Here is a 20521-nt window from a genome sequence, read left to right as displayed (position 1 = left end):
CACTCTCTTGTTCACGTTGGCATTCAGTTGCTTTTGTTGCAGATAGACACCCACACTTACTTTGCAGTAACCTGAAAGGAAATGTCTTTGAGCAAAGTGGGGTGGTCAGCAAAGAAAAAGGGTGAGGTAGATCCCTGAAGTCAACACTGTGACTAGTGGCTGTGCCTGAATTTTTAAGATGTTTATTCTCACTGCTCCATCTGTGTCTTCTCTACCACAGTGAGGAGCACATACAATCCAAGATTGACTCCAGTAGTAATAGTAGTCGGCACTCAGTATTCAGTAAATATTTGTGGATTGAATTAGAATATGAAAGATAATTATAGTGTCTGGGGTTGTTATTTGGTATTAGGAAGCAGTTATTAACAGGAGATAGTTTTAGTGGAAAACAGGCAAAGCTGAAACACTATAGTTGAGGAGACAGCTCTGCTATTTGCAGTGCAGGGTTAGGCTGCTGTCCCTCATCTTCAGTTTTGAAGTGAGTGGCAAAGGCCTCAATCGCATGCTCTACTATGACACCTAACCTGCTTATGTGTGGAGTTCACATGGGTGAAAAACAGTTTGTGAATTGCTACTTGTCATTTGGTGGTTATGGATTATAAGTGGTTAATACATACTTCCTTTTTTCCTAAGTATTGAAGTGATAGTTTCTTATGATTATGGGCTGTTATAAATATGGAAACTGATTAGAAACTTTCATGAAACACAATAAAAAGCATTAGAATAAGGGACTCATAAAAAAGGCACCCTTGCCTCCCCTCTTCCCAATTTGCTCAAGTATCTTAAGTGAATATATTCTGTGAAGTTCTGACAAAACAAATTTGTCTCCCCTCCCTTCCTCCCCTTACCAGCGAAAAGAGCAAACTGTGATTTGTGATTATATTACTTCAGTCTGTGTGCTGAGTCACTTCAGTTGTGTCCAGCTCTCTGTGACCCTATAGACTGTATCCCATCAGGCTCCTCTGTCCATGGGATTTCCCAGGCCAGAATACTGGAGTGGGTTGCCATTTCCTTCTCCAGGGGATCTTCCCTATCCGGGGATTAAACCCCTGTTCCTTGTATCTCCTGTACTGGCAGGCAGGTTCTTTACCATTAGCGCCGCCTGGTCTGCTTCATGGTAATTTATATGTGATGTCTCATTTAATCATATCTGAACTCCAAAGTTGCGGTTACTTATCCTGTTAGTGAAAGCGAAAAGGAAATCATGTTGAATATTTTATCCAGGTTACAAGAACTGACATCAAGTCAACTTCACTTGCGAGGTCATGTCTTTTTTGTTCTAGTCCACGTGGAGGCTGTATAGTCTTAATTTCTTGAGGAAATTTATTTCCATAATTGTAGCTGGATTTTGTTAATATAATTTAATAAATGACTAAAAATCTTAGTCTTTACAATTTGTTTTAAAGGTAATGCTTACTTATTTTACAAATGTTAGAAAATAGTTAAGTATTTATGAAAGAACAGCAAATTTTACGGTTCAAAAGTTGTCTACTATTAACATTTTGATATATGTTCTTTGAAATTTGTGTGTGTGTATAAACTATGTGTATATTTAGTAGAATGATACTCTGTATTCTATTTGATACCTTTTTCTTTAACTTCTGTAAATTAATACATTGTTAGCATCTTTTCATGTTACAATAATTGTATAATATTTCATAGAGTGTAGTAAAATTTAATAATTAATCTCTTTATACTGGCTGTATTTTTCTTTTTCATAAATTAGACTGCATTAATTGCCTTTATCTGTGTATATCTGTAATTATTTCCCAGGGATAGCTTTATAGAAATTAAATTGCTAGATCAAATACAATGGACCTTAAAGTTTTGGATAATTGTTTATAAATTCTTTTCTAGAAGGTTTAACATTTTTCATTTTTGAAGATATAATAATTAGACTACTTTGGTATGTATTTCAAGAACACAGATATTGAGTAGGTCATTTATATATATAAAATATATATGTATATGGTCACTTGTTAAAGCTGTTCGACTTATGAAAACAAGACTTTTTTCCCTGATTAAAATCTGTGATATGATACTCATCAGTGGTTCTTAACCAGGATCCATCTGTGGAACTTTAAAAAAAAAAAAAAACTTTTGCTTGGGCCTCGTCCCAGATTTACTAAACCAGAGCCTTTGGGGCTAGGGTTCAGGCATCTCTATAGTATTAAAAGGCTGTGCTTAAAATCACTTAATGCTTGTATTGCTGTATTCTTACTGTAGCTATGTACCTAGTGAAATAAGGTTGAAAGAAAACATTGTCACCAATGAAAGGGTCTTATTTGTGGCACAGAACCTATCTGTGTGAGGGAAGGAATGTCATTAAACATTAATGTCTAGAGAAGTTGTCTAGTCTGTGGTGTCTTATAGTAGTACTACACAGTATTGTTATGGCAAAACTGTTGTCTTAATTTTACATATGTCTTTTGCAGGTCTGCAAAAGATGATTTTACATCTATTATTGGAAAATGTCAAGGTAAGAGTTTCCAGAATATTTAAAAAATGAGAAATTCAAATTTACAACAACTAATATTTCTTAAAAATCAGAATAGATGCTATTTATTGGCAAGGATGATTATGAATTTATTAAAATAATTTTAACACGTCTTAACTGATTTCTGTTTTAAGATGTGAATTTTGGAGAGATATGAAATTGACATGTTGTACAAAATTCTTAGCCAGTTTTAATAATGTTCTTGTAAGTGTCTGTACTCTTTTATTTTGAATTGAATGCAGAAAATCATTTGTAGATATGTCAGGAGTTGGTCAGATATAAACTAATAAATAGTCTTGGATTTGATCATTCTTTGATACACGATTCAGCAGAAGTTTACTGAGTATCATTCATGGATATATATGACATTTTGCTGGGTTTGAGGGGTTTGATTATGAGCAAAAATGCATGATCCTTTACCTCACGAGGCATGTGTGTGTGTGCGCGTTCAATTGTGTCTGACACTTTTGCGACCCCAGGGACTGTAGCCCTCCAGGCTTCTCTGCCCACGGGATTTTCCAGGCAAGAATACTGTAGCGGGTTGCCATTTCCTTCTCCAGGGGATCTTCCTGACCCAGGGATTGAACCCGTGTCTCTTGCAGCTCCCGCACTGACAGGTGGATTCTTTACTGCTAGTTCCACTTGGGAAGCCCTTCACAAGGCATGTAGACACTCAGATATATTCTTACAGATTTTGATAAATCTGAAGGAAAAATACAGAGCAGGGTGAGAGTTTAACCAAGAGTGTGATAGGAGATTGTTCAGGAAAAGTGACTTTTGGAGAGGAAGCTTAAGAATGAGTAGAAGGTAGGAGAAGGCAGGGGGAGTGTTTTGGTCTACGAGAGCCATGTGTGAAAGGCTGAGGTATGGAGGAAAACAATTAAGGGCATGTGCTGTTACATAAATGCATCTGTTATGTTCTGTTTACAGCACCTCCACTTATGTTTGTTTGACCTGTGTTACTTTAACAGTGGAGAGGTTGTCGGAATCGTGATGATGATAATCATGGTCACTGGTGATGACAACCACTTGTGTCCTTATTATGTGCCAGACACTGTATTTAGTGCTTCACATGCCCTTTTCCCCATGTGCTTGGAAGAACATGGTGTACATATTTTACCTTAAAGCAGCTTTCAGTTCAGTTCAGTCGCTCAGTTGTGTCTGACTCTTTGCGACTCCATGGACTGCAGCACGCCAGGCCTCCCTGGCCATCACCAACTCTCGGAGCTTACTCAAACTTATGTCCATTGAGTCGGTGATGCCATCCAACCATCTCATCTTCTGTCGTCCACTTCTCCTTCTGCCTTCAATCTTCCCCAGTATCAGGGTCTTTTCCAGTGAGTCAGCTCTTCACATCAGGTGGCCAAAGTATTGGAGTTTCAGCTTCACCATCAGTCCTTCCAATGAACATTCAGGACTGATTTCCTTTAGGATGGACTGGTTGGATCTCCTTGCATTTCAAGGGACTCTCAAGAGTCTTCTCCAACACCGCAGTTCAAAAGCATCAATTCTTTAGTGCGCTCAGCTTTCTTTAGAGTCCAACTCTCACGTCCATACATGACTACTGGAAAAACCATAGCTTTGACTAGACAGACCTTTGTTGGCAAAGTAATGTCTGCTTTTTAATAATGTTTTTTTAATTTAAAAGCAGCATTAGGTTAAAATAATCAACAGTGAAAGAGCCAGGAGAAGGGAGGCATTGATAGTTTTGAAACCTATGGAATGGTGGGAAGACAGAGGATTCCCCCGGCTGGTCTTCAGCTCCTGGTCAAATGCACCATTGGTGGCCTAGGGCCAGTTTCCTTCTCATTCTCAGATGTTCAGATGTAAAAATCAAATGTTTTAAAAATGTTTGGAGTCCCATGTTAATGGTGATATTAATTATATTAGTATGTTAGAATTATTATTCTTGTACAATTCCATGTGTGCGTGTGTGTGAGTTGCTTAGTTGTGTTGGACTCTTTGCGACCTGATGGACTGTAGCCCGCCAGGCTCTGTCCGTGGAATCCTGCAGACAAGTAACACCAGAGTGGATTGCCATTCCCTTCTCCAGGGAACCCTCCCAACCCAAGGATCGAACCTGGGTTTCCTGCGTTGCAGGTGGATTGTTTACCATCTGAACCACCAGGGAAGCCCCAGTTCCATGTCTGTGCTTTGTGTTCAGTCATGTCCAACTCTTTGGACCCCATGGACTGTCTACTAGTGGATCCACTAATAAATAGAGTTCTTATGGAGTTAGTTCACACAGTGTACATTGTCACTTAAGAGCAAATGTGAAACTTCCTGCATATTTATATAAATTCACCTCCGCTTCCTGAAATCTGTTCCTTCCATTCTGTTACTTGGAGTACCCCGTTCCCTCAGTATTCTGGTCAGTGGTACTCTCATCTGTACCAAGGCAAAAATCCAGGCATTTTCTCTTCTTTTACCTTCCCTCCCTTCTTTCTTTCCCTGACAAATTTTATTTTGTTGCCACCATACCAGGCACTATTATCCTAGGCACTGTGTATACAACAAGGAATAAGATATAGGTTACCTAGATTTAAGGATTTATAGCCCATTGGGGAGGGGGGGAGAGAGAAATAATTCATTGCGCTTATACTGAGTGATGCAATGGAGAAGACTCACCTTAATTTCACCACGTCCCTGGAATCTTTACATGACGCTTGCTTGCTGCTTGTGCACGTCATCTGTCTCAGCTCTAGTTCAGGCTCATAATGTTTTTTTTTTACTTGGTTTCTTGCAACAGTCTCCTAACAAGGTTTCCTTTTATATGCCCTTCAGTAATCCATACTTTACACTGCTTGTCAAATTGATCATTCTTGAATGAGAATTCTATCAAGGTTCCCTTTAAGTCTGGCTCTGCTGCTTTCTAGATACTAACCTTGGACATGTTATTGATACTTTATGTCTCTGAGCCTCAGTGATCTGTAATACAGGCTTAAACCTGTACAAAGGGTTGTGGGGAAATGATGTGAGCTTATATATATACACATACATATATAAACCTCTTAGAATAATGTCTGACGTACTGAGTACTTAGGAGACATGAAGCTGTTATTGTTACTAGTACTGTAAGACGTGCTTAAGATCTCTCACTTGTGCTCCGTTGACTGTGGAATGCAGCTCTTATTTTCTAGTTCAGGAGATAAGACTAGCTCTAGTCTGCCTGTGTCTCCTGTGAGATGCCCCTGCCATGTGTCCCGTGGTCTGGCGTCAAGTAGCTTGCAGTTTCGAGCCCCATCGTGCTTTTTATACCGTGGTGCCGATTGTTCCGTTGGTCTAGGTGCATCCACCGTTCTATTTAATTAATTAGCTCTCATGTTTTAGTTCAAACATCAGCTTTTTTGGGCAACCTTTTTTTCCTTGGCTTCTTCCTCATGTTTTGTGCATTTTTTCTTAATGTTTCTGTAGGACTTTTTGTACCTGAATCATTGCACTTAGCCTAATTTCCTTTCCTTTTTCAATTGTTGTTTTGCTTGTGTGATTCCTAATTAGATTGAAATCAGGGCTTCTCTGTTACTGAAAAATTTTTTTTTCATTCTTAGTGCCTAGCATGGTGTCTAACACATAGTAGGCACACAGGTTTTGGCCATATCAAATGGATAATGGTGTTTGGTAACTACTAAAATGATTTTGTAAATGAATCTATGAACATAGTGTATTTCCTTGTTTCTTGTGAGTTAATTTTGTAAGTTCATGTGTGTGTATGTGTGTGTATGTACATACACACATATGTATGTATTTCGTGTATATCATACACATATATAAGTTTGTGGGTAATTGTCATGATACTCGTGTTTTTTATTTCTGTTGTACACAGTGTGTATACATACCACAATTAGATCTATAAGGCTAGATAAGAAGCCATGTTTGCTTAGTATCTTTTTGAGAATAATAGAAGGTGAATAGTTTTTGTGACTTTCTAAAACTTTGGGGTTCCAGGTTTTTCACAATTTGCTTTCTATAGGTTTTTCACCAGCACTTACTGAAGTGGACCACGTTTGGAGTAAATAGAGTATAAGGATCAAGAAGTTCCCAGAATAGTTGGGGATATTCAGTTACCTTTTCCCCAGTGATTCCCTCTTGTTGGGTTGGGGCTTGGGGACCATGTGGTGGGCTTCTGAGAAGTGTGCTCAGAATCTAGGAGTGATCCAGACACTCAGGGCCCCTTTGAGCTTTGACATTAGACCCTGCTCTGAGTCCGTAAGTAAACCAAGAAATCTGTGAATTAACATGAACATGGGAAGATTAACCCTTCTGTATTTCAGACAATTTGTAACATTTGTTAGAGCTTTTACTGTGTACGGGCGGTTCCTGGTGGCTTAGCTGGTAAAGAATCTGCCTGCAATGAGGGAGACCTGGGTTCAATCCCTGGGCTGGGAAGATCCCCTGAAGAAGGGAAAGGATATCCACTCCAGTATTCTGGCCTGGAGAATTCCATATAGTCCATGGGATCGCAAAGAGTCGGACATGACTAAGCGACTTTCACTTTTCACTTTACTGCATACAGTTAATGTGGCAGCATGAATGAGATAATAATGCTTTGAGAACTAATGTTTTATTTTGTTGGCTTCTGAATGTGTGAATTTATGACTTTAATGCTGCATTAATGGCTTCTTTCCATTTCATATAATGTGAGGTAATGATCGTTTGCTTATCATCTAACTCATCTTTATGGGCATAACTCATCTGCCAAATGATGTTTCCTGTGTATGCCTGGAGAGAAGGAGCCAGATTGTTGTTACCGCATTTCTGAAACTCATTGTAGAGTCTGCAGACTGAAATAGGAGCTATTTGGTTCCACTTCAATATTTTTCAGTTATTGTTTGATAAAATATATGCAGTTTGAGGATGTTTTAAATGTGGATTGCAACTTGTTTTGGCTGTGTTTGCCAGGCCATAAATAGTAATTTCGTCTTCTCTGTCTTGAATAAAGACTTAAAAATAGCACATGGAATTAGACATTTTTAGAGCTTTCCTATGTTAATCAGGAGATTTTTCTCATGTTTCTGAGTTTGAGATACCATAACCCAGAGCTTCCTAATGCTGAGTAGCAGCTTGCCTAGATGTATGTGGGCTGAGGCCCCCAATTGTCCATCAGTTGTCCACCAGGCCATCAATTGTCCAGTGGCCTGGTGGCCCTCTGACAGCACAAACCCAGGCTGGTTGCCTCCAGTTTTCAGCAGCCTCATCTACTTACCCACAGGTGCCATGCTGTTGTTTAGCTGCTAAGTTGTGTCTGACTCTCTGTGACCCCCATGAACTGTAGCCCTCCAGCTTCTCTGTCCGTGGGATTTCCCAGGCAAGAATACTGAAGTGGGTTTGCCATTCCTTCCTCCAGGGGATCTTCCCAACCCAGGGAGCGAATCTGTGCCTCCTGCGTTGCAGGCGGATTCTTTTTACCACTGAGCCACCAGTGCTGTACAGACACGGTAGTGTGTGTGTCTTGATAGGAAAAATGTTGGGAAGCATAGACTGTTTGAAGTGCCCTGGTTTTGAAATGAAACATTTCTCTCTTGAACTGTGTGATTCAGGAGCCTCAGCTTATATAGCTTTTTAAATTTCTTTTCATGAATGTTAATAAATTTTTTCTTGTTGACAAAACAATACACATTCTCAGTAAAAGTTTCAGAAACTAAGAATGAGCAAAAAGTAAAAAATAAAGATAAGCACATCATCCAGAGATGAGTAAGACTAACATTTCATGATCTGTTCTTTCAGATGTTTTTTTCTCTAAGTATTTTTACTGTAGATATGTTCTATGGAAGTAAATGTTTTATAATCTACTTTCTTCATTTAAAGATTGTTTAAGTCGTCTAAGTTGAAGTTCAAGAAGAATTTCCTGAAGTATCTTTTTAAATTATTATTTTTTTTAAACTGGATAACTTCCTGTGTTAGGACATAGGTCTCCCAGCTACCCACATTATGCAGAAGTGCCCATGTATTGGGTCTCTGAGCAGTAAGTACCTCAGTGTTGTACTTGATTTCACCAGCAGGGTAGAACATTCAGTAGGCCTCTGTGCAGATAATTGTGTGTAACAGATAGCATATTATTGTTACCTGTCTTTGCCAATGGAATTATTGGTTTATAGATTTTTATTTTGGTAATGTTTTTCTGGTTTTGCACTGGAGTAGTGCTGGTCTCAAAATATGAGTTGTCAAGTGTTCCCTTTTTTCTGTAAGACTTTGTGTTCAGTTCAGTTCAGTCACTCAGTCGTGTCCAACTCTGCGTCCCCATGGATGGCAGCACACCGGGTTCCCTGTCCATCACCAGCTCCCTGAGTTTACCCAAACTCATGTCCATTGAGTCGGTGATGCCATCCAACCATCTCATCCTCTGTCGTCCCCTTCTCCTCCTGCCTTCAATCTTTCCCAGCATCAGGGTCTTTTCCAATGAGTCAGCTCTTCGCATCAGGTAGCCAAAGTATTGGAGCTTCAGCTTCAGCATCAGTCCTTCCAATGAACACCCAGGACTGATCCATCTCCTTTAGGATGGACTGGTTGGATCTCCTCGCAGTCCAAGGGACTCTCAAGAGTCTACTCCAACACCACAGTTCAAAAGCATTAATTCTTAGGTGCTCAGCTTTCCTTATAGTCCAACTCTCAAATCCATATGTGACTACTGGAAAAAACCATAGCCTTGACGGACCTTTGTTGACAAAATAATGTCTCTGCTTTTTAACATGCTGTTTAGGTTGGTCATAACTTTTCTTCTAAGGAGTAAGCGTCTTTTAATTTCATGGCAGCAATTACCATCTGCAGTGATTTTGGAGCCCCCCAAAATAAAGTCTGACACTGTTTCCACTCTTTCCCCATCTATTTGCCATGAAGTGATGGGACCAGATGCCGTGATCTTCGTTTTCTGAATGTTGAGCTTTAAGCCAACTTTTTCACTCTCCTCTTTCACTTTCATCAAAAGGCTCTTCAGTTCTTCTTCACTTTCTGCAGTATGGGTGTTGTCATCTGCATATATAAGGTTATTGATATTTCTCCCGGCAGTTCCAGCTTGTGTTTCGTTCAGCCCAGCGTTTCTCATGATGTACTCTGCATATAAGTAAAATAAGCAGGGTGACAATAATAGAGCCTTGACGTACTCCTTTTCCTATTTGGAACCAGTCTTTTGTTCCATGTCCAGTTCTAACTGTTGCTTCTTAACCTGCCTAAAGATTTCTTAGGAGGCAGGTAAGGTGGTCTGGTATTCCTATCTTTTTAACAATTTTCCACAGCTTGTTGTGATCCACACAAAGGATTTGGCATAGTCAATAAAGCAGAAATAGATGTTTTTCTGGAACTGTCTTGCTTTTTCGATGATCCAGTGGATGTTGACAGTTTGATCTCTGGTTCTGCATTTTCCAAAACCAGCTTGAACATCTGGAAGTTCACAGTTCATGTATTGCTGAAGCTTGGCTTGGAGAATTTTGAGCATTACTTTACTAGCGTGTAGAATTGGAATTAATTTCTTAATGTTTGGTAGAATTCACTAGTGAAACTAGAGTTTTGTGGGTAGGTTTTTATTGATAATTCTTAATTAGAATTTAAAAATAGATATAAGGCTTTTAAAAATTTAAATTTCCTCTGTTTTTTATTCCCATCTTTTATGGAATTTCCCTCTATATTTTACCATATATTGGCATAAAGTTTTAATGTTTCTTTATTACCTTTTATTTTATGTCAGATCTGTAGTGATGTTCCTCTTTTATTCTTGATACTGGTAATTTGTGTTTTCTTTTTTCTTGGTCAGTGAAGCCAGATTTTTATCAGTTTACTAATATTCAATAAAAATAGGTTTATGGTTTAGTTTTCTATTCTCCTGATTTTTGCTCTATTTCCTTTCTTCTGACTGTGAGATTTAATTTGCTCATATTTGTCTAGATGGAAGATGGAAGTTTAGATCATTGACTTCAAATCTTTTTTCTTCTGTAAGCGTTTAAGCTTATTCTAATATAAACATTTTTATTATCTAATTCTCTTGGGATTGAAGAACATATTTGATATGATTTTAACCTTTTAAATTTATTAAGGTTTGATTTATGCATAGCATATTGTCTGTCTTCAAAATAATTCTGTCTTCAGGATTTGATTATTGCATATGGGGTGCAGATATTGAATATAGTGGTGTATAAGTGTTAAGTACATTGAATTGGGTGTCAGAGCTGTTCACACTTTTATATATACTAATTTTCTGTCTAGTTGTTCTATCAGTTCCTGAGAGAAGGTTGACATTTCCAAATATGATTGCATATTTTTTTGTCTTACCTTTAGTTCTATCCATCTTTATGTATTGATATTTAGGGGTTCTAGTTTTTAGGTATCTGCAGGTATTTGTTGTCTTGAGGAAATGGCTCCTTTATTGTGATGGAATGTCCCTTTCTATTTGCAGGAATACTCTTTGTCTAATATTATTCTATTTTGTCTAATATTATTACAGTTGAGTTCTGTTTTGTCTGATATTATAGTTGCTCTTGCTTTTTTATGATCAGCATTTGTATGACATATCTTTATCTCCTCTTTTCCTCATTTATGATTAGCATTTGCATGACATAGCTCTATTACCTCTTTTGCATTTATCTGTGTATTTATTAAATGTACATCTCTTGGTCTTGTAGAAATCATATAACTTGAGTCATGCTTATTTTTTCAGTCTGACAATTTCTGTCATTTAATTGTGATGTTTAGGACATTTACATTTAATGTAGTTACTGAGCTGGTTGGGGTTTACTGTCTTATTTTTTTTTTTTTTAATTAATTTTTAATATATAAATTTATTTATTTTAATTGGAGGCTAATTACTTTACAATATTGTATTGGTTTTGCCACACATCAAGATGAATCCGCCACGGGTGTACACATGTTCCCCATCCTGAACCCCTCTCCCACCTCCCTCCCCATACCATCCCTCTGGGTCATCCCAGTGCATCAGCGCCAAGCATCCTGTATCATGCATCGAACCTGGTCTGGCGATTTGTTTCATATATAATATTATACATGTTTCAATGCCATTCTCCCAAATCATCCCACCCTTGTCCTCTCCCACAGAGTCCAAAAGACTGTTCTGTACATCTGTGTCTCTTTTGCTGTCTCGCATACAGGGTTATCGTTACCATCTTTCTAAATTCCATATACATGCGTTAGTATACTGTATTGGTGTTTTTTTTTCTGGCTTACTTCACTCTGTATAATGGGCTCCAGTTTCATCCACCTCATTAGAACTGATTCAAATGTATTCTTTTCAATGGCTGAGTAATACTCCATTGTGTATATGTATCACAGCTTTCTTATCCATTCGTCTGCTGATGGACATCTAGGTTGCTTCCATGTCCTGGCTATTATAAACCATGCTGCGATGAACATTGGGGTACACATGTCTCTTTCACTTCTGGTTTCCTTGGTGTGTATGCCCAACAGTGGGATTGCTGGGTCATATGGCAGTTCTGTTTACAGTTTTTTAAGGAATCTCCACACTGTTCTCCATAGTGGCTGTACTAGTTTGCATTCCCACCAACAGTGTAAGAGGGTTCCCTTTTCTCAGCACCCTCTCCAGCATTTATTATTTGTAGACTTTTGGATCGCAGCCATTCTGGCTGGCATGAGATGGTACCTCGTGGTTTTGATTTGCATTTCTCTGATAATGAGTCATGGTGAGCATCTTTTCATGTGTTAGCCATCTGTATGTCTTCTTTGGAGAAATGTCTGTTTAGTTCTTTGGCCCATTTTTTTGACTGGGTCATTTATTTTTCTGGAATTGAGCTGCAGGAGTTGCTTGTATATTTTTGAGATTAATTCTTTGTTAGTTTCTTCATTTGCTATTATTTTCTCCCATTCTGAAGGCTGTCTTTTCACCTTGCTTATAGTTTCCTTTGTTGTGCAGAAGCTTTTAAATTTAATTAGGTCCCATTTGTTTAATTTTGCTTTTATTTCCAATATTCTGGGAGGTGGGTCATAGAGGATCCTGCTGTGATTTATGTCGGAGAGTGTTTTGCCTATGTTCTACTCCAGGAGTTGTATAGTTTCTGGTCTTATGTTTAGATCTTTAATCCATTTTGAGTTTATTTTTGTGTGTGGTGTTAGAAAGTGTTCTAGTTTCATTCTTTTACAAGTGGTTGACCAGTTTTCCCAGCACCACTTGTTAAAGAGATTGTCTTTTCTCCATTGTATATTCTTGCCTCCTTTGTCAAAGATAAGGTGGCCATAGGTGCATGCATTTATCTATGGGCTTTGTATTTTGTTCCATTGATCTATATTTCTGTCTTTGTGCCAGTACCACACTGTCTTGATGACTGTGGCTTTGTAGTAGAGCCTGAAGTCAGGCAGGTTGATTCCTCCAGTTCCATTCTTCTTTCTCAAGATTGCTTTGACTATTCAAGGTTTTTTGTATTTCCATACAAATTGTGAAATTTGTTCTAGCTCTGTGAAAAATACCATTGGTAGCTTGATAGGGATTGCATTGAACCTATAGATTGCTTTGGGTAGTATACTCATTTTCACTATGTTGATTCTTCCAATTCATGAACACGGTATATTTCTCCATCTATTAGTGTCCTCTTTGATTTCTTTCACCAGTGTTTTATAGTTTTCTGTATATAGGTCTTTAGTTTCTTTAGGTAGATATATTCCTAAGTATTTTATTCTTTTAATTGCAATGGCGAATGGAATTGTTTCCTTAATTTCTCTTTCTATTTTCTCATTATTAGTGTATAGGAATGCAAGGGATTTCTGTGTGTTGATTTTATATCCTGCCACGTTACTGTATTCATTGATTAGTTCTAATAATTTTCTAGTGGAGTCTTTAGGGTTTTCTATGTAGATGATCATGTCATCTGCAAACAGAGTTTTACTTCTTGTTTTCCAATTTGGATTCCTTTTATTTCTTTTTCTGCTCTGATTGCTGTGGCCAAAACTTCCACTTTCACTTCCAAAAGTGAATAGTAGTGGTGAGAGTGGGCACCCTTGTCTTGTTCCTGACTTTAGAGGAAATGCTTTCAATTTTTCACCATTGAGGATAATGTTTGCTGTGGGTTTGTCATATATAGCTTTTATTATGTTGAGGTATGTTCCTTCTATTCCTGCTTTCTGGAGAGTTTTTATCATAAATGGATGTTGAATTTTGTCAAAGGCTTTCTCTGAATCTATTGAGATAATCATATGGCTTTTTTCAATTTGTTAATGTGGTGTATTACATTGATTAATTTGTGGATATTGAAGAATCCTTGCATCCCTGGGATAAACCCCACTTGGTCATGATATATGATCTTTTTAATGTGTTGTTGGATTCTGATTGCTAGTATTTTGTTAAGGATTTTTGCATCTATGTTCATCAGTGATATTGGCCTGTAGTTTTCTTTTTTTGTGGCATCTTTGTCAGGTTTTGTTATTAAGGTAATGGTGGCCTCATAGAATGAGTTTGGAAGTTTACCTTCCTCTGCAATTTTCTGGAAGAGTTTGAGTAGGAAAGATGTTAGCTCTCCTCTAAATTTTTGGTAGAATTCAACTGTGAAGCCGTCTGGACCTGGGCTTTTGTTTGCTGGAAGATTTCTGATTACAGTTTGAATTTCCATGCTTGTGATGGGTCTGTTAAGATTTTCTATTTCTTCCTGGTTCAGTTTTGGAAAGTTGTACTTTTCTAAGAATTTGTCCATTTCTTCCACGTTGTCCATTTTATTGGCATATACTTGCTGATAGTAGTCTCTTATGATCCTTTGTATTTCTGTGTTGTCTGTTGTGATCTCTCCATTTTCATTTCGAATTTTATTGATTTGATTTTTCTCCCTTTGTTTCTTGATGAGTCTGGCTAATGGTTTGTCAATTTTATTTATCCTCTCAAAGAACCAGCTTTTGTCTTTGTTGATTTTTGCTATGGTCTCTTTTGTTTCTTTTGCATTTATTTCTGCTCTAATTTTTAAGATTTCTTTCCTTCTACTAACCCTGGGGTTCTTCATTTCTTCCTTTTCTAGTTGCTTTAGGTGTAGCGTTAGGTTATTTATTTGACTTTTTTCTTGTTTCTTGAGGTATGCCTCTATTGCTATGAACCTTCCCCTTAGCACTGCTTTTACAGTGTCCCACAGGTTTTGGGTTGTGTTTTCATTTTCATTCATTTCTATGCATGTTTTGATTTCTTTTTTGATTTCTTCTGTGATTTGTTGGTTATTCAGCAGCATGTTGTTCAGCCTCCATATGTTGGAATTTTTAATAGTTTTTCTCCTGTAATTGAGATCTAATCTTACTGCATTGTGGTCAGAAAAGATGCTTGGAATGATTTCAATTTTTTTGAATTTACCAAGGCTAGATTTGTGGCCCAGGACGTGATCTATCCTGGAGAAGGTTCCATGTGCACTTGAGAAAAAGGTGAAATTCATTGTTTGGGATGAAATGTCCTATAGATATCAATTAGGTCTAACTGGTCTGTTGTATCATTTAATGTTTATGTTTCCTTGTTAATTTTCTGTTTAGTTGATCTATCCATAGGTGTGAGTCGGGTATTAAAGTCTCCCACTATTATTGTGTTATTGTTAATTTCCCCTTTCATACTTGTTAGCATTTGTCTTACATATTGTGGTGTTCCTATGTTGGGTGCATGTATATTTATAATTGTTATATCTTCTTCTTGGATTGATCCTTTGATCATTATGTAGTGTTTTTCTTTGTCTCTTTTCACAGCCTTTGTTTTAAAGTCTATTTTATCTGATATGAGTATTGCTACTCCTGCTTTCTTTCGGTCTCTATTTGCATGGAATATCTTTTTCCAGCCCTTCACTTTCAGTCTGTATGTGTCCCTTGTTTTGAGGTGGGTCTCTTGTAGACAACATATATAGGGGTCTTGTTTTTGTATTCATTCAGCCAATCTTTGTCTTTTGGTTGGGGCATTCAACCCATTTACGTTTAAGGTAATTATTGATAAGTATGATCCCTTTGCCATTTACTTTATTGTTTTGGGTTCAAGTTTATACACCCTTTTTGTGTTTCCTGTCTAGAGAAGATCCTTTAGCATTTGTTGGAGAGCTGGTTTGGTGGTGCTGAATTCTCTCAGCTTTTGCTTGTCTATAAAGCTTTTGATTTCTCCTTCATATTTGAATGAGATCCTTGCTGGGTACTGTAATCTGGGCTATAGGTTATTTTCTTTCATCACTTTAAGTATATCCTGCCTTTCCCTCCTGGCCTGAAGAGTTTCTGTTGAAAGATCAGCTGTTATCCTTATGGGAATCCCCTTGTGTGTTATTTGTTGTTTTTCCCTTGCTGCTTTTAATATTTGTTCTTTGTGTTTGATCTTTGTTAATTTGATTAATATGTGTCTTGGGGTGTTTCACCTTGGGTTTATCCTGTTTGGGACTCTCTGGGTTTCTTGGACTTGGGTGATTATTTCCTTCCCCGTTTCAGGGAAGTTTTCAACTATTATCTCCTCAAGTATTTTCTTATGGTCTTTCTTTTTGTCTTCTTCTTCTGGGACTCCTATGATTTGAATGTTGGGGCATTTAACATTGTCCCAGAGGTCTCTGAGATTGTCCTCATTTCTTTTAACTTGTTTTTCTTTTTTCCTCACTGATTCATTTATTTCTACCATTGTGTCTTCTAATTCACTAATCCTATCTTCTGTCTCCATTATTCTACTATTTGTTCCCTCCAGAGTGTTTTTGATCTCATTTATTGCATTATTCATTATATATTGTGTCTTATTTTTCTATTTGTCCTATCTCTTCTCTGTTCCTTTTAGCATTTGTTCTGGGATTTACAATGTACATTTAAAAATTAATTATACAGTGTGTATCTGTTCCCTCCTACTCCTTTGTACTGTTTTCTAACTTTTTAAATAAATGTTAAACCTACAGTATATTATTAATTTTTTGTCATGTAACTAAGGAATTAAACAAAGATGGATCTCTCATTTTTTCTTCTATTTTCCACCTCTATTATTTTTAACTTTTTCTTTTTGTGAAAGTTTCCATTTGGTAGTGTTTCTCTTCAACTTGAAGACCTTATTTAATATTTCTTGTAATGCAGGTCTGTTGATCTGAAACCATTTTTGATTTTTGCCTTCATTTTTGTAAAATATCTTCTCTGGATATAGAATTCCAGGTTGATTGTTTTTTTTCTTTCAGCTCTTTAAAGAGGTCATTGCATTGTTTTGATGAGACGTTAACAGCCGTTTCTATTACTGTTTTCCTGTAGGTAATGTCTCTCTTTTCCAGCTGCTTCTGAGATTTTCTCTTTATCACTGATTTTAGAAATTTGACTATCATTGTTCCAGGAAGGGGGACCTCTTCTAGGGCCCAAAACTGGGCTCTTGTCGAACACTCGGAAATGAATCGTCCGAGGAGACACATGTGCTGACAAAGCGAGAGATTTTATTGGGAAAGGGCGCCCAGGTGGAGAGCAGGAGGGTAAGGGAACCCAGGAGAACAGCTCTGTCACATGGCTTGCAGTCTCGGGTGTTTTGGTGATGGAATTAGTTTCCGGGTTGTTTTTAGCCAGTCATTCTGACTCAGACTCCTTCCTGGTGGTGCACGCCTTGTTCAGCCAAGATGGATGCCAGAGAGAAGGATTCTGGGACGTGGTTGGACATGTGGTGTCTCATTTTGACCTTTACCAAACTCTTTGGTTGGTGGAGGCTTATTAGTTCCATGTTCCTTACCAGGACCTCCTGTGGTAAAACAACTCCATGCAAATAGTTACTATGGTGTCTGGCCAGGGTGGGTGGTTTCAGTCAGTGTGCTTCCTCTAACAATATGACTTGACTTCATTTTTCTACTTTATCTTCCTGTAGGTCCATTAAGCCTCTAAGATCAGTGGATTTGTAGATTTCATCACATTTACAATTTTATGGATGTTATTTAAAATTCAAATAAAGTTTTCTAACTCAGTCTCTTTCCCCTCTGCTGGCACTTATAGATTGGTTGTGATTATTCCACTGGTTACTGATATTCTATTAATTTTTTCAGTTTTCCCCTCTCTTTTTTAATTTGTGTAGTTTATTTTGTGACGTTTTCAAGGTATCAGTTTAAACTTTTTTTTTTTCCTCTACAGTGCTTAATGTGCTTTTAAGTCCATCCAATGAATTTTTCATTTCAGGTATTACCTTTTTCATTTCAGTAATTGGGCATTTTATAGTTTCCATCAGATTCTTTTTGATTCCCTATTTATTCGCTTTGTTTATACTTTTTTTTGTATCCCAAAATATGTTTTAATAGCTATTTTGAAGTCCTTGTCTGCTTATTCCTCGATAAGTATCATTTCTGGGTATATTTCTATTGACAGGTTTCTTTTTTTTTTCATGATATGGGTTATGCTTTCCTGCTTCACATACTTTGCAACTTTAGATTATATGCTCAACATTATGGGTGCTGTGTTATAGAGTGTCTGGTATTTGTTATCTTTTCTTAAGGGTATTGCATTTTGTTTTGGGAAGTTAATTTCTTTGTGGATTGGCTTAATTTTTTAAGACTTATCAGTGTTGTAGGATATGCTTTACAATAGCTTTTATTTTAGGGTTAGATCAGTTCTACTTTAAGATGAGGCCTGTCCAGGATCTCTTAGAAATGCTCAAAGTGTTCAGTGAAGTCTCTCCACTGTGGCTGCTGCTGCTGCTGCTGCTAAGTCGCTTCAGTTGTGTCCGACTCTGCGAGACCCCATAGACGGCAGTGCACCAGGCTCTGCCGTTCCTGGGGTTCTCCAGGCAAGAACACTGGAGTGGGTTGCCATTTCCTTCTCCATCCACTGTGGCTAGCTGGAACTTATTACCATTTCAGATCCTCCCTAAGATCTGCTAGTTGTTCTCCCTCTGATAACTCATCCTCTCCAAGTGTGTACAAAGTTGTGTTTGGCCAGAAACCCAGGGATTCCTCTCTGCATACTTTCAGCGTTCCTTTTCTGCCTTACCCACTTTCGTCTGGAAGGTTGCCTTGCAGATTCTAGTCAGCTTGGTAGCTCCAAACTCTAACCTTCATCGCAGTTCAGTTAGACTTCCATGTCTTGTCTGAGGTCTCTCTTCATACACCTAGTGGAGAAAGTGCTTCCTGGCAGAGAGCGAGGGCGAGCCTGGGGCTCACCTCATCCGTTTCCCTTTCTCCCTGTCATCACATCTTGTCCTGCTTGTAATAAACCATCTGAAAATAGTTCTTTGCCATATTTTATTTTTATACTGGGAGGCCTAATCTGAAACTAGTTACTCTGTTTTTTTTTTTTCGTTTTAATTACAAAAGCAGTACATAATTGTAACAAATTCAAATAATGAAATTGAAAAGTAACAAGATTGTATTATCTTAATTTGCATTCTTCATAGAATGTGAACCCCATTTTATTTATCTATTTCCCTATTTGTGGAAATTTACATGGTGTACTGTGGCTTATTTTTTTCTTTCTCTTCTTATCTTTGTCCCCTTCCCCTTGTAACAATGCTGGAAAAGACATCCTGTTTGTCCGTGGGTATAGTATTCAAAGTGTAGCTACTGCCATGTTTCCTTCCTGAAAGTTATACTTTATACAACCAGGTCAAAGGTATGAGTGAAGCCATTCTTTTTCCACTATCAGCACCATGAGTGAAAATGAAGTCGCTCAGTCGTCTCTGACTCTTTGCGACCCCATAGACTGTAGCCTACCAGACTTCTCAGTCCATGGGATTTTCCAGACAAGAGTACTAGAGTGGGTTGTCATTTCCTTCTCCAGGGATCTTCCTGACCAAGGGATCAAACACAGGTCTCCCGCATTGTAGGCAGACGCTTTACCCTCTGAGCCACCAGGGAAGCCTGAGCTAGTTAAGAGTACCTGATAAAAAAGTCCTATCCAGGTTGGAGACAGTCCCTTAAATTATGTCTTTTTCCAGTCCTGGTTGCAGGTCATGAGGCATCTGATCTTCATCCAAAGATAGATTACTGAGATAAGCTTCAGAAACAAACTTAGGGTGTTCTTTAAGAATTCAATTAAATTTTACATTAATATCACATAACAGCAAAGAACTATCCAAGAAATGAGTCTTACTACCTCCATTGGTAGACCTCCATTAACAAACTGGGATTTAACATTTATTAAAGCATCTTTTTCTCCCTAAAATTACCCTCATTTTAATCAAATATAACCAAATTAAGTGCTTACAAATCAAATAATTATAAATTAAACAATAAATTCCAGGTTCATGTGAACTAGGAAATATTCAGTAATAAATACCTGATATTAATGTTTGTTTGTTGACCTATCTAATATAGAGATGTCTTAGAGTAATTAACAGTAAGTATAATATTTTTACTGTACCTAGGTTTAATATAAGTTAAATATTATACCTGTTACGAGTTTGTCAACAAGGACATTACCTCGAGTGAAGAAACTTCTAAAAAAAAATGTAAATGAGGTGAGCTTTTATATAAACTCTATTAAGAATAATTATTCTTTAGAAATATCTATCTAAAATAGTCTCTCCAGATTGGTGTAACTTAAATTTCTAAGGGTTGTGCCAAGTGTGCTAAGTGTTGGAAGTCTATTGAGTAGTTAGGTCATTTCCAAATAAAATAAGACTTTGAAACATTTACTACTAAACACTAATTTCCTTTTACAGAGAAACTAAAGAAATTTGGGACTATAAATGAAAAATGTTTGGTGCCATCCTAAAACGTTCTAAGAAAGCAAGGGTTTTAGAAATTATCACTGTTATTTATGCTCACCAATCTATAAAATGCTAATATAAAAGTTCTTGGTTGCTAAAGGAAAGTAGGAAGTGTGTTTTCAGTAAAAAAAAAAAAAGTATGAAAAAATACTAAAAAGAGTTATGCATAATCAGTTATGCATGATCAGAGTTATGCAAAATTGGATTACAATTAGTTAGATAAATGGATTTTGTTAGAAATGACACAGCCATTAGAAAACTGGTTAGTCGACTAGGTCCAAGATGACAGAGCTGACTTTCACTAGACCTTGAGCCTTGGTATTTACACCTATTGTGACATATCAGCAAGCAATGATACACCCATCAACATTGACTAAATCTGACCAAATGTTCTAAACCCTTTTAATTGATCTTTTTGATAAAACTTCCTAAATAGA

The 20521-nt window shown here is 37.3% G+C and overlaps 1 protein-coding gene across 2 annotated transcripts in view; it reads left to right on the top strand.

The window, feature by feature from the left end:
- Nucleotides 1–20521, top strand: part of NBAS (NBAS subunit of NRZ tethering complex) — a 329480-nt gene that overhangs the window by 9481 nt on the left and 299478 nt on the right. For both annotated transcript variants that reach the window (XM_005891040.3, XM_070379139.1), the window contains one exon: nt 2436–2479. In XM_005891040.3, coding sequence (XP_005891102.2) covers nt 2436–2479 — 44 coding nt within the window. The remainder of the gene's footprint in view (nt 1–2435; nt 2480–20521) is intronic.

The sequence above is a fragment of the Bos mutus genome, chromosome 11, assembly GCF_027580195.1.
Source record: "Bos mutus isolate GX-2022 chromosome 11, NWIPB_WYAK_1.1, whole genome shotgun sequence".
NCBI lineage: Eukaryota > Metazoa > Chordata > Mammalia > Artiodactyla > Bovidae > Bos > Bos mutus.
This window is presented reverse-complemented; position numbering and strand designations above follow the sequence as displayed.